Genomic DNA, 17,016 nt, shown 5'->3' on the forward strand with positions numbered 1-17,016 from the left:
TTAGGTTTTACATGCAAGTGCCTTTAACTGCTGAGCCATTTCTTAAGCCCCTACTTAAAAAAAAAAAAAATTAATGACTCAGAAGGCATCATGGTGCTGGAAAGAAGTGACAGGAGTGCTCAGTACTGCAGTATCTCTATCACACCTTCCAAGGCTCAGGGTCTAATGTGGGAGAGGTGGCAGAAAGAATGTAAGAGCAAAAGGAAGGATAGGATGCCTTACAATGTGCTCCTCCAGACACAAAATGGCCTGGATATCCATGACCTCACAGTGCCTGACACTACCTACACAAGACCATCATAAGAGGAGGAAAAGATCATGACATCAAAATAAAAGAGAGACTGAGAGGGGGAGGGGATATGATGGAGAATGGAGTTTCAGAGGGGAAAGTTGGGGGAGGGAGGGTATTACCATGGGATATTTTTTATAATCATGGAAGTTGTTAATAAAAAAAAATTTGAAAAGAAAAAAAATTATTTGTGTTTGTGGACATGTATGTGTTTATAGGCACCAGGGATTCTTGCTGCAAATGAACATCTGCTTAGCTTTACATGGGTGGCTTGGAATTGAGCCCAGGCTGAGAGGCTCTGCAAGCACCTTTAACTGTGGAGCATCTCCCCAGGCCCAATGACTGGCTACTTCCTTTTTTTTGTTTTGTTTTGTTGAGGTAGGGTTTCGCTTTAGCTCAGGCTGACCTGGAATTCACTTTGTAGTCTTAGGGTGGCCTGGAACTCGTGGCGATCCTCCTACCTCTGCCTCCCGAGTGCTGGGATTAAAGATGTGTGCCACCACGCCCAGCTTACTTTCTAAAGGAGAGTTAGCATTTAAAAATTTACCCATTTCTCCCTCTTTCCCTTGCTCTCTGTGTCTCTATGTCCCACTTTCCATATTATATACACTTGAGGAATCTCCATGTGTGTTAAATATGAATATCCTTTTATGCTCATGATAGTAAGTATGAGCCAGTGACTTTGTGGCTGAACTTCGTCTTTTACTTAATGGAATCATGGCCCACAGCTTTTTGAATGGTTGGTTTCATCTGGAAAACATAGTGAACAATACATCTGGAAATATTCTGTCACGTGTGATCTGAGAAACTCTAGAAAACCAGCTGCTGATTTGAAAGGCTTTTACTGTGATACAGACAGTCTATTGTCTGCAAAAGCACTGGCTATCACACAGTGGTTTGTGTGTTGCTTTTTCTGAGCTATTAACTTGGGAAGAAAAGAAAAACTTGCGTTCAGTAGTATGTGTGTGACTTGTGTTCCCTAAAAAGTTCACTATGGCGTTTTCTTTAGCAGCTTTACTATGCATTTAGGGATTTTTTCCTATTTTTTTTTTTTTAAAGTTTAAGTTAAATGTCTAAGCAGAGTTAAGATGCTGTCTAATCTGGGCTTAAAACGTTTCATAGTTCTGCCTTAAAATGTGCTCTAACTTTATGATTTCGCACAGCTAAATGTTGATAATGTATGAAGTGTATGTTGGTAAACTGATGAATTTCATCCAATGTTAAAATCTGTGTCTTCCAATTGTTTCTTGGCCTTTTGGTTAAGATGAAGTGGAAAATTTTCCTCTGTTTTTTTTGTTTTGTTTTGTTTTTCAAGGTAGGGTCTCGCTCTAGCACAGGCTGACGTAAAATTCACTCGGTCATCTCAGGGTGGGCTTGAATTCATGACGATTCTCCTACCTCTGCCTTCTGAGTGCTGGGATTAAAGATGTGCTCTACCATGCCCAGTTTTCTTCGTTCCTTTTTTTTTTTTTTAATTTATTTATTTGAGAGCGACAGACACAGATAGAAAGACAGAGAGAGGGAGAGAGAGAGAATGGGCGCTCCAGGGCTTCCAGCCTCTGCAAACGAACTCCAGACGCGTGCGCCCCCTTGTGTATCTGGCTAACGTGGGACCTGGGGAACCGAGCCTCGAACCGGGGTCCTTAGGCTTCACAGGCAAGCGCTTAACCGCTAAGCCATCTCTCCAGCCCTCTTCGTTCCTTTTTTAAGACTGGGTCTCATTGTGTAGCCAGGCTATCATCTTACTTGCTCTCCTGCTGCCTCTGCTTCCTGAGTGCTAGGATTATAGGTATGACCACCACATCCACTTATATTCCTTCTTGTAAATGAAATATAGTATCACAAGTATTTTCACACAGTATAGAGTCCTTGTAACCATTGTGTTAATGGTCTCCATAGTATTCAATCTAAAGATATATTTTAACTTGCTTTAACTAATTTTCTTTGTTTAGATGTTATCTAAAAGAGTGTTTTAGCAGTTATGACTAATACTACACTGAATACTTTTGTCAGTATTTTTATTACATTTGGTATTATTGCTTATAGAGTATAGTCTGAAAATTCCTAGGTATGACTTTCTTTTTTTGCATTTCCTTATACACAGTAGCAGATAGTTTTCCAAAAAGAAAATGTATCAGTTTACCTTGCTTATAGCACAGTGTCAAACAGTCTGTTATGTTGTTGGCATCCAGTATTTATATCACTTCTTTTAAGTTGTTCTGTAATTATGTAAGAACATTTTCAGTTTCATCTCTTTTGATTACTAGTGAACTTGAATGTTTTCTATTATTAGAATCATAGTTGTTTCAAATATTTTCACTAGTTCCATGTTTCTTGTATAGATTTAAAAAATACTTGGGCTGGAGGAATGGCTTAGTGGCTAAGGCACTTGCCTGCAAAGCCAAAGGACCCAGGTTTGATTCTCCAGGACCCACGTAGGCCAGATGCACAAGATAGCACATGCATCTGGAAGTTCATTTGCAGTGGCTAAAAGCCTTGGCATGCCCATTCTCTCCTTCTCTCTCTCAAGTAAGTAAAATAAATTTAAAAAAATTTAAAGTTTTATTTTGTTTTTGGTTTTTTGAGGAAGGGTTTCACTCTAGTCCAGGCTGACCTGGAATTCACTGTGTAGTCTCAGGGTGGCCTCGAACTCACGGTGATCCTCCTACCTCTGCCTCCTGAGTGCTGGGATTAAAGGTGTGCACCACCACGCCTGGCTTAAAGTTTTATTTATTTGAGAGAGTCAGAGAGAAAGAGAGAGAGAGAGGGAGACAGACAGACAGACACAGACAGAGAGAATGGGCGGGGCCAGTGCCTCCAGCCACTGTAAACAAACTCCAGATACATGTACCACCTTGTGCATCTGGCTTATGTGGGTCCTGGGGAATCGAACCAGGATCCTTTGGCTTTGTAGGCAAATGCCTTAACTGCTAAGCCATCCCTCCAACTCCAAATAAATTTTAAAAAATTATTTATTTGAGAGAAAGAGAGAAAGTAGCAGAGAGATAGAGAGAGTGGGCACATTGGGGCCTCTAGCTACTGCAAATGAACTGCAGATAACATGCAGTGCCTTGTACATCTGGCTTCCTTGTGTACTGGGGAATCTAACCTGGGTCCTTAGGCTTTGCAGGCAAGCGCCTTAACTGCTGAGACATATGTCCAGCCCTTGTATAGATTTTTTAATCTACCTGACTTGATTTGTGTACTTCATATGACCTTTCAGAGATATAGTAGTTTTTCAATTAAACAGGTACATGTAGATATTCTCAACAAATTCTCTTACTGTTCTAAACAGTGCATCCAAATTAAAGAGAAAGGGCAACATAACACTATGTTTCTACTCTCTATATTGTTATCTAACTATATTGTGAAAGCATTTTATGGGAACAATCTTTTCTTCACTTTTGACCTTTTTTGGATTTTGAGGTAGTGTCTCTCCGTAGCTCAGGCTGACTTGGAATTCCCTATGTAGTCTTAGGGTGGCCTCGAATTCACGGTGATCTTCCTACCTCTGCCTCTCAAGTGCTGGGATTAAAGGCGTGCGCCACCACGCCTGGTACTTTTGGCATTTTTGAGACAGGGTCTCATGTAGCCCAGGTTGGCCTCCTCCAATTCACTATTGATAATGGTCCTGAATTCTTATCTTCCTACCTCCATCTCTTTTATATTTTATGTTTGTTACCTTTTCCTCCATCCATTCTCTTCTTTTCATCTTTTCTCTCTATTTTGAGACAAAATTTTGCATAGCCCAGGCTGGCCTTGAACTCCTGATCCCCAAGTGCTGGGATTAGAGCCATGTGCAACCAAGCCTGGTTTAAACAATCTTAGCAAATGTTTATAAATCCAGAATTTTCTTTTAAAATTAGAAAACTCCAGTGATATATTATGGTGTTTCATTTTGTTTTATTTGAGATGATGTCTCACCGTGTAGTTCTGGCTGGCCTGGTACTTATTACAATGGCCTAGGTTTGCCTCAAACTGACAGCAGTCCTTCTGCCTCAGCCTCTTGAGTGCTGGGAGGACAGGCGTAGACCACCAGGCCTGGCTTGATGTCTTAGTGGTTTTCAGATGTGTTTATATGATAATTGACATAAAGTCTGAGAACTGAAGTCTGAACTATAACTTTTCCTCTTGTAGGTTGGAAAAGAGACTGTTCAAACCACTGAGGATCAGATTTTGAAGAGAGATATGCCCCCGGCATTTATTAAGTGAGTAATATTTTAATTATTGTCATGAATTGTCCTAAACCTCAAGATGGAGAATGATGATGTCATTCGTATATAAGGGCATGGGGCAGCAACTGGGAGGCTCACAGCGCTGCTGAGTGTAGACTGGCATAGCCCCTTCGGAAAACACTTTAGCATTAGTAAAGTACAAGATAGATTCATTCCTAGGTATGCATGTTCTTTTTTCTTTTTAAGTTTTTTTTTTGTTTGTTTATTTTTACTTATTTATTTGAGAGTGACAGACAGAGAGAGAAAGAGGCGGATATATATATAGAGAGAATGGGTGCACCAGGGCCTCCAGCCACTGCAAACAAACTCCAGACTCATGTGCCCCCTTGTGCATCTGGCTAACGTGGGTCCTGGGGAACCGAGCCTCAAACCGGGGTCCTTAAGCTTCACAGGCAAGCGCTTAACCGCTAAGCCATCTCTCCAGCCCTGCATGTTCTTTTTTTAAGAGAGAGAGAGAATTGGTACGCCAGGGCCTCCAGCCACTGCAGTCAAACTCCAGATGTGTGTGTCACCTTGTATGTATGCGTGACCTTGACCATGCATCACCTTGTGTGTTTGGCTTACCATCCCATCTAAGAAGTTGAACAATGGTCACAATGGCCCTTAGGCTTTGCAGGCAAGTGCCTTCATTGCTAAGCCATCTCTCCAGCCCAAGTATGCATGTTCTTTAGAGGTACTCATGCATAATAGGACCCACAATAAAAGAAATACTTGCATCAGGTTGGGTCTGCTATCACAGGCCTGTAATCCCACTACCTGGGAGGCTGTGGCAGGAAGATCTGACTCCTGGGCTGCAGAGTTCAAGGCTGGCATACGCAACTTAGTGAGACCCTGTCTCAACATAAAAAGAGAGCTAGGGATATAGCTCAGTGCCGAGCATGAGCAAGGCCCAAATTTAGTCCCCAGTACTGGAGGTAAAAGTAAAACAAAAACTCAGTATTGTTCATGACAACCCTACTGGTTTATCTGTAGTAGAATGCATAGAATATCCATGGTATATTTACAAATTGTAATCAATAATAAAAAAAAATAAGTACTAGGGGCTGGGGAGATGGCTCAGTGGCTAAGGCATTTGCCTGCAAAGCCTAATGTCCTGAGTTCAATTTCCCAGTACCCACATAAAGCCAGATACACAAATTAGTGAATATATCTGAAGTTCATTTGCAGTGGTGGAAGCCCTGCAGTGCTCATTCCCTCTCTTCTCTGCCGGCTGTGGTGGCACACGCCTTTAATCCCAGTACTTGGGAGGCTGAGGTAGGAGGATCACCATGAGTTCAAGGCCACCCTGAGACTATGTAGTGCATTCCAGGTCAGCCTGGGCTAGAGTGAGATCATATCAAAAAATGAAAAGAAAAAAAAAAAACCCAAACAAAAAAATCAAAATCATGAAGAAATAAATGGGTATGTATATATGTATGTATAAAATTTTATTTTGGAGAACGAGAGACAGAGAGAATTGGCATGCCAGGACCTTAGCCACTGAAATGGAATGCCAGATGCTTTTGCCACCTAGTGGGCATGTGTGACATTGCACTAGCCTCACCTTTGTGCATCTGGCTAATATGGGATCTGGAGATTTGATCTTGGGTCCTTAGGCTTCACAGGCAAGTGCCTTAACTGCTAAACCATCTGTCCAGCCTAGGAAGGTAGTTCTTATACTTAGAGAGCAGTACACAGACCTTCTAGAGTGATGATGATGTTTTATTTCTTAGCTTATGTAATGAATTATATATGTCCATCAAGCATGTGTATGGTGTGGCGTGTGTGTGCAGATGCATGTGGCCCATGCATGTGCATGCAGAGGCTAGAGGAGAGTGTCAGGTGTCCTCATTGCTCACCTGTGTATTTCCTTGAGACAGGGTCTCTCCCTCAGTTCAGAGCTGCTGTCCTTCAGCAAGCCCCAGCAGTTCACTGGTCTCCACTCCCTCTGAGGTCTGGGGTTATTCATATCCAGCTTTTTGTTTTTGTCTTTTGAGGTAATTAAAAAAAACAACAACAAGATAGCTCAGTAGTTGAAGGCTCTTGCTTGCAAAGACTGCATGCCTCGGTTCAGTTCTGAAGCCACCTACATAGGCCAGACACACTCACAAAAGGTGGCACAAACAACTGGTGTTTGTTTGAAGAGATCCTAGAGTGCCCCCCACACAAATAAATAAATAAAAATATAAAAATTTAAGTATTTATCCTTCCATTCCTGAATAAACTTTTTTTTAAAAATTATTTATTTATTTATTCGAGAGCGACAGACACAGAGAGAAAGACAGATAGAGGAAGAGAGAGAGAATGGGCGCGCCAGGGCTTCCAGCCTCTGCAAACGAACTCCAGACGCGTGCACCCCCTTGTGCATCTGGCTAACGTGGGACCTGGGGAACCGAGCCTTGAACCAGGGTCCTTAGGCTTCACAGGCAAGCGCTTAACTGCTACGCCATCTCTCCAGCCCCTGAATAAACTTTTATTGAGTATCATCATAGCCTAATTGATAAGGACAATGCTAATCAATAAATGTAGATGGGATTACAGAATTAGAAAATCTTGATTGTGTACCTTTCAGTTAAACAGTTGGGTTATGTAAGGTTAATCATCAGATGAAGTCATTTAGAGGTTTGAACCTTTATTGTACTGCTAGGCAAAAAACATTGGTTTCTACCAGGGAAAAGAGATGAACAGTATGTTATGATAAACTGAAAAAAATGTATGAAGCAGTTTATTTAGAAAGTATATGACTTGGGCTGGAGAGATGGCTTAGCGATTAAGGCACTTGCCTGTGATGCCTAGGGACCCAGGTTCAATTATCCAGGCCCTATGTAGGCCAGATGCACATGGTGGCACATGTGTCTGGACTTTGTTTGCAGTGGCTAGAGGCCTCGGCACACCTATTCTCACTCATTCTCTATCTCTCTGTCCCTCTCTCTGTCTCTAATAAATTTTTAAAAACCTTAAAAAATGGGTATGACTTGATTAGTTATACTCTGAATTGTTACTTTAGCTTAGAGTACACATAAGATGACTATGGTTGTCAGATGAATTTAGAAGCAAATAAATATTCTCCAGTTTAAAACATGATGGTCATTTATGTTTTCTTGCTTTTCTTTAGAATGTAAATGAAGCAGAAAATAGTAGGTGCCTTGACTTGAAGGGGGGAAGACAGAGAGGGAAACAGATGGAAGCAATTAATTACATCCTTGAGCAGGACATTCTTTTGGGCTGTTTGGTTGATGTTTTGAAGTTTCCAGGGTTTCCTCTGTAGTTAACTTTTATATGTAGCCACGTTTCTGAATAGTGACTGTCTAGGCAGTAGTAAGGAAGAAAATAAGTTTAGAAATGTAGTGTTAGGTCAGTCTCCTAGAATCTTAGGGTGTTAGGGCTAGAGAAAACAGAAGGTTCTTGGGCGGATTTCTACATGAGACGTCTGATAGCTACTTAAGTAATTTTTTTTTTTTTTTCAGGGAAGGATATGACATTTTCAGCAGTTGGGGTGGAGTTCAAAGTAAAATCATGGGTTGCTTGTGTGATTGGCAATTAAAGAAATATTGGACAGTGGGTTTAATGCCAGTTAAAAGTGATATATAAGCCGGGCATGGTGGCGTATGCCTTTAATCCCAGCACTTGGGAGGCAGAGGTAGGAGGATCACTGTGATTTCGAAGCTATCCTGAGACCACATAGTGAGATTCAGGTCAGTCTGGGCTAGAGTGAGACCCTATCTCAAAAAAAAAAAAAAAAAAAAAAAAGGGATATATAGTTGAGCATCTCTAATCCAAAAATTTAAAATCAGAAACATTTCTGAACCCAAGAATCTTATATAAGGGATAGTTAATCTGTATTTGAATTGTAATGGCCATTAAGGGACTTCCATTTCAGGATATTCCTTCTTATAAAAGAATAATTTTTTGAAAAAAGCTTTATTTTATTAATTTATTAGAGAGAGGGAGAAGAGAATGGGCGCACCAGGACCTCCAGCCACTGCAAACAGAACTCCAGATGTATGTGTCACCATGTGCATCTGGCTTACGTGGGGCCTGGAGAATTGAACCTGGGTCCCTAGTGTTTGCAGGCAAGTGCCTTAACCACTAAGCCATCTCTCCAGCCAAGAATAATTTTAATATAGAACAAGATTTGCCTTGTCATAGGGAAAGCTTTTTTGTGGGTGGAGTAAAGTTATCTGAGCTATGCTTATACTGGAAGATAAAGTTCACAATTTACTAAGTTTACCCGAGACTGTAATAACAGCCACATGTTGCACAAGGGGTATGTAGTTGCGAGATGGTTGCCATGGAAACTGACCTGGTCATCTTGAACTTTAGGAGAGCAACAGCCATGCTATGCTAAAAATGTGACTGGGAGAAATCTAACGTTCCTTTAGAGGCCATACATTCTTACACTCTGTCTTTGTATTTTTTATTGTCAGCCATCATCACCAGCCAGCTGAGCAGTAATTATTGTGTATGTGCTATTGATTGATGAATGGGCTAGACACGCTCTCTGGTTAATTATTTACTGAGTGGCTGTTATTTGTCTAGTGTGTTCATTGCTACATAGATGAGTAATTTTTACATTTTGCGTACAGTGAATGGTCACTTGGGAAAGGTATTATAAGTCATTTATTAACAGGAATAAAATACAGAGTTTACTAATTGAAACTGACCAGGAGGTGGGATTGGTTGGAGTTGGGGAAAAAAAATAAATTAAGCATATTGTCATTCAGTCATATCACTCTCATTTCTGCTATTTTTTTTTTTAAATTTAAACCTGCTTTGGAGGATAATATACTTTTTATTTATTCTTTTGCTTTTTTTTTTTTGCATGTGTATGAAGTGTGTGGGCATAATTGTATGTGTGTGCATGTGTGTGTAGAAGACAGTGGTTGACAAGTGTTTCCTTAATTGCTGTCCACCTTACTCTCGGAGACTGGGTCTCTTGCTGATGTCAGTGTCCTCCTCTATTATTCTTCTGCCTTATTTCCCTGAGATAGTCTCACATAGCCTTGAATTTGCTATTTTTAAAAATTCAGTTTGAGAGGGAGGCAGGCAGTGTGTGTGGGAGAACGGATACACCAGAGCCGCTAGCACTGCGAATGGACTCCAGAGGCACGCGCTCCTTGTACGCTTGCATCTGTGCATCTGGCTGCATGGGATCCGGAGATGTGAACATGAGTTCTTAGACTTCACAGGCAAGCGCCTTAACCACCAAGCCGTCTCTCCAGCCTGAGTTTGCTAGTTTTTGGCTAAACTGGCTGAGATCTACCTATGTCTGTTCCCCTCAGCAGCAGGGTTACAGCCATGTGCTGCCATACTTTGTTGTTTTTTTTTTTTAGGTAGGGTCTCACTCTAGTCCAGGCTGACATGGAATTGACTGGGTACTCTCAGAGTGGCCTCAAACTCACAATGATTCTCCTACCTCTGGCTCCTGAATGCTGGGATTAAAGGCGTGTACCACCATGCCCGGCTAATACCGTCCTTTTGCCTTTTACGTAGGTGCTCGAGATTGAACTCAGCTCATCTTTGTGCAGCAAGTGCTTTTAGCCTCTTGGCCATCTCCCTAGGCCCTTTTTTTAAACCTTTTTCTTTTCTTTTTCTTTCTTTCTTTCTTTCTTTCTTTCTTTCTTTCTTTCTTTCTTTCTTTTTTTTTTTTTGCTTTTTATTGTGTGTGTGTTTTAAATTTGAATTGCAACTATTATGATTGAGAAATGGGTATTGGGCAAAGTCCCAGGTGCACACATGGGATTGTATTGGGGCATGCCATATATGTGAGTTTTGTCTTTCTTTTTCAAACAGCAGTCTCACTGTATAGCTAAATAGCCCCTGATAGACCAAAACTCCAGCCCTTGAGATGGCTTACTGGTTAAAGCATTTGACTGTGAAGCCTAAGGACCCAGGTTCAATTCCCCAGGACCTGTGTAAGCCAGATGCACAAGGTGGTGCAGGTGTCTGGAATTCGTTCGCAGTGGCTGGAGGTCCTCTCATAAATAAATAAATAAATACTCCATTTCTTCCTGCCTCAACTTCCTGAGCCACTGGGGCTACAGGTTTTTTGTTTTGTGTGTCATGGAGAAACAAAGGTAAATACTGCTGCTGACAGCTACAGAGACATTTTAAAATATTTTAAGAAACATCCAAGCTAAAGAGCTATAATACAAGCTCACTTCATGAGAAGAATGCAGAGAAAGAGAACACTGCCACAGTAGGTAGCAGCGTCATCATACAGAAAGGGGGCTTCAGAGAAAAGGAGAAGGGAGGAAGGAAAACACTCAGTGCAGTGAGTGGCCTAAGCAAGTCCTAGGGGCCGGTGGGGAGGGGACTGCTCCTTGTGGAGGTGGTGGGAATCCTGGATGAGGAATTTAGAATAGGGCGGGAGAGAAGCTTTGCAGCTTTTAAGCCACAGGGTGACAGCATGAAAGTGATATTTAAGGAAAATTTAATAGCCAAATACAGAATGTTAGGTGCTAGTGCCATAATGAAGGTAGTAAGTTCTGTGTCAAACTAGCCAGATTCATTTTTCTGTCAGTAGAGGTGGGAAATGTCTGACAAACTATTTTATTCGCCTTGCGGGGAAAATACCTTTATAGCGTCCAGAGGAATTTCATTCTCACTTCTGCAGTGGCAAAGAAATGATTAAGGGAGACAGTCCTTGGGCCCTGTCCAAGGGTGGTCAGTATTTAAGTGCATTGAAAGTCACTCCATTGGAGGTGGTCTTGCGATATGAACTCTTAGAAAGGGCATAGTGCTCCAATGTCTGCCGGCAGGCAAGTGACAGTTACATTTAAGGCTGCCAAGTGCTGTCACGATCTGCCTCAGTGCTGCTCCGAACAGTCTGCTGGAAACTGTCAAAACCTGGATTGACTCACCAGCTTGCATTTCTTTTCGAAACATATTGGAATGTCCAGGCCTATCGAGTAAAAGAATGTTCTAAAAATACTATGTGAAAGTGTGCACTATTGCTACATGATTCCTATTAGTCACACTTCCCGGGGTAAGTGCCTTGTTTTAACTCTGAAACTTTTTTAGTTAAATATGATTGTGGTACCTGTCCGCAGGATTTTAACATAATTTGTATTTATGTAGAAGAAATTTTATAGGGATTAAAACATGCTTATATCTTACTTATTTGTTAATTAGTACATGTAAGTCTCTATGCATATGGATGTGTAAGTACCACGGAGGTCCATGGCAATTGTGGTGTCTGTGCCTCACCTTCTGTAAGACAGGCTCTCTTGCCTCTGCAAACAAGTCTGACCCATGAGCTTCTAGCCCAGGAGCTTAGCTTCTGACTCGGCCTGCTGTTGTCTTAAGCACTCTGTGATTATAGAGGCACGCAACACTTTGCATCCGTTCAGCTTTAAGTGGGTGCTGGGAAAATTGACCCTGAACCAGTAGTGCCTTTAACTGCTGAGCCATCTCCCCACCTCCTTCCTGATTTAGATCTCTTTGACCTGAAGTACATAGTATCACATTTTTAGATCACTGGCGCTTATATTTAACTTTCTCAAAAAAAACTCGTGAGCACCCAAACTGAGTTGTGTTGTAATTTGTGTTTCCATACCCATTTGTAAGTGAAAGTACTCAGAATTATTTTAGATCTAATTTTTTGATGATTCCACTTAATGTCCTTTTTCTGTCTTTTTAAATTTTTTTGGTCTGGGGCTGATATGTGCTTCTAGTGTTTCTCGTTTTTTTTTAAAGCTTCAGTTCAGGTTCTGTGTGTGTGTGTGTGTGTGTGTGCGCGCGCGTGTGCGTATGTGCATGTGTGCATGTGTGCATGTGTGTGATCTTTCCATTGCTATTATGAGAACACATTTGTCTCTTAAACTGGATGACCAGGTTTTGTGAGGTAATCATTCACATCTGTCAGCTGCTTTGCTGCATTTTTGACCCAGAGCAAGCACTCAGACTTTAAATAGATCACCTTTGGACTTGCCACATTAAACACAGTTGCAAGTACTACTGTTTTGCACTGACTTTCTCAAATAAAATGATTTGTGAAGCTTTGAGTCTTCTTAGTAATGAACTTGAACTGCATCATTTCATCAATTCATAGAATGCTTCTGAACAGCTTGACAGGGATTAGATCCTTGGTTTCCTTTATGCATCTCATATGATTAAGAAGTGAGCAAGTGTCACTTAAAGCATGTGAGGCCCTACCTCGAAAAAACAAAAACAAAATAATAATAATAAAAGAAATAACTTAGTTTTATTTATTACAATAGCATCAACAAACTTTTGAAAACCACTAGTCTCTGTGAGCATGTTTGCTTGCTTTAAGTTCCCTCTGTTTCTACTCGAACCCTGGCTTGAGGAAAGAGGACCACAGGGGCCATGACGTGTGGAAGCAGAGTTCTTGAGTTGTGCAGGGTCAGACTGTCTTCTTGCTGCACTGATGGCAGATTTGAAAAGGGGCTGAATGAAGAAATGAAGAACAGAACTAGTCTTTCAGGCTTTTAAGGATTCAGAGTTTGAGACCCATGCTCTGTCTTTCAAATGAGCTGCGTAGGAAGCTGGGTGGCTGGAATAATAGACATGGCACTTCCCTTTCAGTTACCCTGCGCTTGGGTAAAGTCAAAGCTGATTGCAACCCCTGTCGATCTCATCTGAAATTAAAGAAATTAGTGAGCGTATGGAGAGAGTGAGTGAGTGTGTGTGTATGTGTTGGGTGGAATCTAGAGAATTTCTGGCCAGCTAGCCTGACAACTCTGGGTTCAGTGAGAGAGTTTCTTAAGGCAAAAAGGGAACAGAGGAGAATACCCAACATTCTCCTCTGGCCTCTGCAGGTGTCGCACAAAGGGCATGCACATTTGTAAACACATGTACACACACTGTACATACACACAGTACACATATACAATACCACACATACTACATGCAAAAGAAAACGGAAACAAAAATGGTGGAAGAGGCTGGATGTGGTGGCTCAAACTTGTTATCCTAGCATTTGGGATGCAGAGGTAGACATGAGTTCAGGACCAGACCGGGCTACACAGTGAGTTTAGGACAGCCCGGGCTATAAAGACATTGCATCAATTTATGTTTTTTTAAAGGGTGGGGACTGGAGAGATGGATTTTTGGTTAAAGGTGCTTGCTTGCAAAGCCTAACGGTCCAAGTTCTATTTCCCAGTACCCATGTAAAGTCAGATGCTCAAAGTGGCGCACACCAGGGTGCATTCATAATTTCTCTCTTTCTGTCTGCTTCTTTCTCTCTGTCTTTCCCATAATTAATTAATTAATTAATTAATTAATTTTGTTTAAAAAGAAAGGAAAATAAAAAAGAGAAACAGGAAAGAAAGAGAAGGGAAAAGGTTTTTGGAAACATTTAAAAAAAATTTCTTCCCGCCTGTCCCCTCCTACCCCTGCAGTACCTAGATCAGTGGGCAGATACAGGCCCTAGGTATGGGGGGGACCTTTTCCCCTCAGTGTTATTGAGGTATAATTGACAGACAAGCATTGTATATGTATAAGATGGATCATTGTATTTTAATTTTCATTTTGGGCACATGCATGCAGTGTCCTCTACTATTGGCCTTGCTAAGAATGGGAAGGCTGTTTGTGCTGTGTTGAGCTTTACCAGGGTTGGGCCAGAGAGAAGTGTACTTCATGGATGAGGTCTGTAAAATCTCACAACTAGCATCATCACGCAGCCTACAGTAGGGTGAGTTGGTACTGTGCACCTGCTACTGAGCTAGATTAAAGAATGCCATTGTACTCGGTGTTCCCTACTTCCTTCTAAATCCTGCCACTATGCCCGTGGCCCTCACTCAGGTTTCTAGATGACTAATGTCTGAGGATCCTTGACCTTTCAAAATGGCAACTTCACGTTATCTATTACTGGTATGCCACATAATGAGTCTATTTCTGTTGCTTTTAAATGACGTTTGAAGCCAGGCCTGCTGGCACATACCTGTAATTGTAGCCTTTTGGATGCTAAGGCAGGAGGATTGTGAGATTGAGGCTAGCTTGGGATACATAGAAAGTTCTAGGCCAGCCTGGGCAACAGAGTAACATCATGTCTTTTTTTTTTTTTTTTGGTTTTTCGAGGTAGGGTCTCACTCTGGTCCAGGCTGACCTGGAATTAACTCTGTAGTCTCAGGGTGGCCTTGAACTCATGGCGATCCTCCTACCTCTGCCTCCCGAGTGCTGGGATTAAAGGCGTGCGCCACCACGCCCGGCACATCATGTCTTTTTTAAAAAAGAAAAATTTAAGCTGGGTGTGGTAGTACACACTTTTAATCCTAGTACTTGGGAGGCAGAGGTAGGAGGATTTCCATGAGTTCAAGGCCACCGTGAGACTACATAGTGAATTCCAGATTAGCCTGAGCTAGAATGAGACCCTACCTCGAAACCCCTACCCCCTCAAAAAAGGAAAATTTAGCTGGGCATGGTGGCACCTTGTACGTTTTGGCTTACATGGGGCCTGGAGAGTTGAACATCAGTCCTTGGGCTTCACAGGCAAGCGCCTTCCTTAATCACTAAGCTATCTCTCTAGCCCGAGAGGAGTTTTTTTTTTTTTTTTGAGGTAGGGTCTCACTCTGGTCCAGGCTGACCTGGAATTAACTCTGTAGTCTCAGGGTGGCCTTGAACTCAAGATGATCCTCCTACCTCTGCCTCCCAAGTGCTGGGATTAAAGGCGTGCGTTACCATGCCCGGCTTCTTTTTTTTTTTAATAGAGGCCCAATGAGGTTACTTGGCTTCAGGATTGGGGTTTACCTGCACTTTGTGGTAGTTGACTGTCCTCTATTCAAGGCAGGCTGTTTCATCACATTGTGTGTTATGTTTTCACAGAAAAGATGAGAGAGAGAGAGAGAGAGAGAGAGAGAGAGAGAGAGAGAGATTGATTTTCACTGGAGAAAATAACTCAGAGATACTGTGGAGAGTCTTTATAAGTATTGCCAAGCCTATGAAGTCAAGAGATCTCAGTGGCAGAGCACGTAACTAATATGCATGAAGCCCTGGGTTTGATCCCCAGGAGTACAGTTTTTAAAAAGTATCCTTAAGCCAGGCATGGTGGTGCACGCCTTTAATCCCAGTACTTGGCAGGCTGAGGTACCAGGAACACTGTCAGTTCAAGGCCAGTCTGGGACTACTAGGGTGAATTCCAGGTCAGCCTAGGTTAGAGCTATACCTTACCTTGAAAATAATGGTACCAAAAAAAAAAAAAAAAAAAAAAAAAAGTGACCTGGGCATGGTGGTGCACGCCTTTAATCCCAGCACTCGGGAGGCAGAGGTAGGAGGATCTCTGTGAGTTCAAGGCCACCCTGAGACTCCATAGTGAATTCTAGATCAGCCTGAGCTAGAGGGAGACCCTGCCTCAAAAAAAGAAAAATAAAACAACAACAAAAAGTAAGATTAAGTCTCATGATTAGTGGTAATTAACATTGGAACCTTATCTTACATTAGATCAAGTGGTAATTCTGGGTAGGGTAGATTTAGTGAGTCATGAGTAAGCATATTTAGAGGTGCCACAAGGCTGTCACTGTTCTGTTGGGCACAGAGGTGCCCAACCTGCAGCACACAGACTGCACACAAACCAGCTTAGCTATAAGTGCAGCCCAACCCCAAGCTATAAACTTACTTAAAATTGGGCTGGAGAGATGGCTTAGTGGTTAAGCGCTTGCCTGTGAAGCCTAAGGACCCCGGTTCGAGGCTCGGTTTCCCAGGTCCCACGTTAGCCAGATGCACAAGGGGGCGCACGTGTCTGGAGTTCGTTTGCAGTGGCTGGAGGCCCTGGCGTGCCCATTCTCTCTCTCTCCCTCTATCTGTCTTTCTCTCTGTGTCTGTCGCTCTCAAATAAATAAATAAAAAATGAACAAAAAATATTAAAAAAAACCTCAAAAAAATTAAACTTAAAATATTATGAGGCTTTTATTATTTTTTTGGGGGGGGGGAATAAGTCAATTGAATAGTTCTTGAGTACGAACTTTGGAGATGACTGTGTTGTGTTACTGTGTCACACAAAATAAATGTGCATATGCTGTTGCAACTCCTGGGGTATGGGTTTGACACCCCTGAAAGCATAGCATTTTTCTGAAATTTTAGGTAAAAATTAAGGCACAGTGAAGCCTTAATCTGTACTAGTTGATTGATTTAAAGTATTTAAATCAGAATTATTGGGCTGGAGAATGGGCTCAGTAGCTAAAATTCTTGCTGCAAAGCCTAATACCCTAGGTTTGGTTCCCCAGCACCCACTTAAAGCCAGATGCACAAAGTGGCACATGCATCTGCAGTTTGTTTTTGGTGGCCGTGGCAGGCTTATTCTTTCTCTCCCCCTTTCTCCTTGCAAATAAATAAATAAATAAAATATTTTTAAAAATCAGTATTATAATGTGGTCCAGATATAATATTACATAGGAAACTGAACATATTTCTTAGTCATTTCTTAATATTTAAATTTTCATTTTCATTTCTTTGTGCTGGAGAGATGGCTTAAGCACTTGCCTGGGAAGCCTAAGGACCCCAGTTTGAGGTTCAATTCCCCAGGACCCACGAAAGCCAGATGCACAAGGGGGC

The 17,016-nt window shown here is 41.8% G+C and overlaps 1 protein-coding gene across 2 annotated transcripts in view; it reads left to right on the forward strand.

Moving 5' to 3' along the window:
* The window catches only part of Vcl (vinculin), a 114,199-nt gene that overhangs the window by 39,717 nt on the left and 57,466 nt on the right, over window positions 1-17,016 (forward strand). For both annotated transcript variants that reach the window (XM_045137837.1, XM_045137838.1), the window contains exon 2: window positions 4,427-4,497. In XM_045137837.1, the coding sequence (XP_044993772.1) occupies window positions 4,427-4,497 (71 nt within the window). The remainder of the gene's footprint in view (window positions 1-4,426; window positions 4,498-17,016) is intronic.

Source organism: Jaculus jaculus, chromosome 18 (genome assembly GCF_020740685.1).
Source record: "Jaculus jaculus isolate mJacJac1 chromosome 18, mJacJac1.mat.Y.cur, whole genome shotgun sequence".
NCBI classification, from domain to species: Eukaryota; Metazoa; Chordata; class Mammalia; order Rodentia; family Dipodidae; genus Jaculus; species Jaculus jaculus.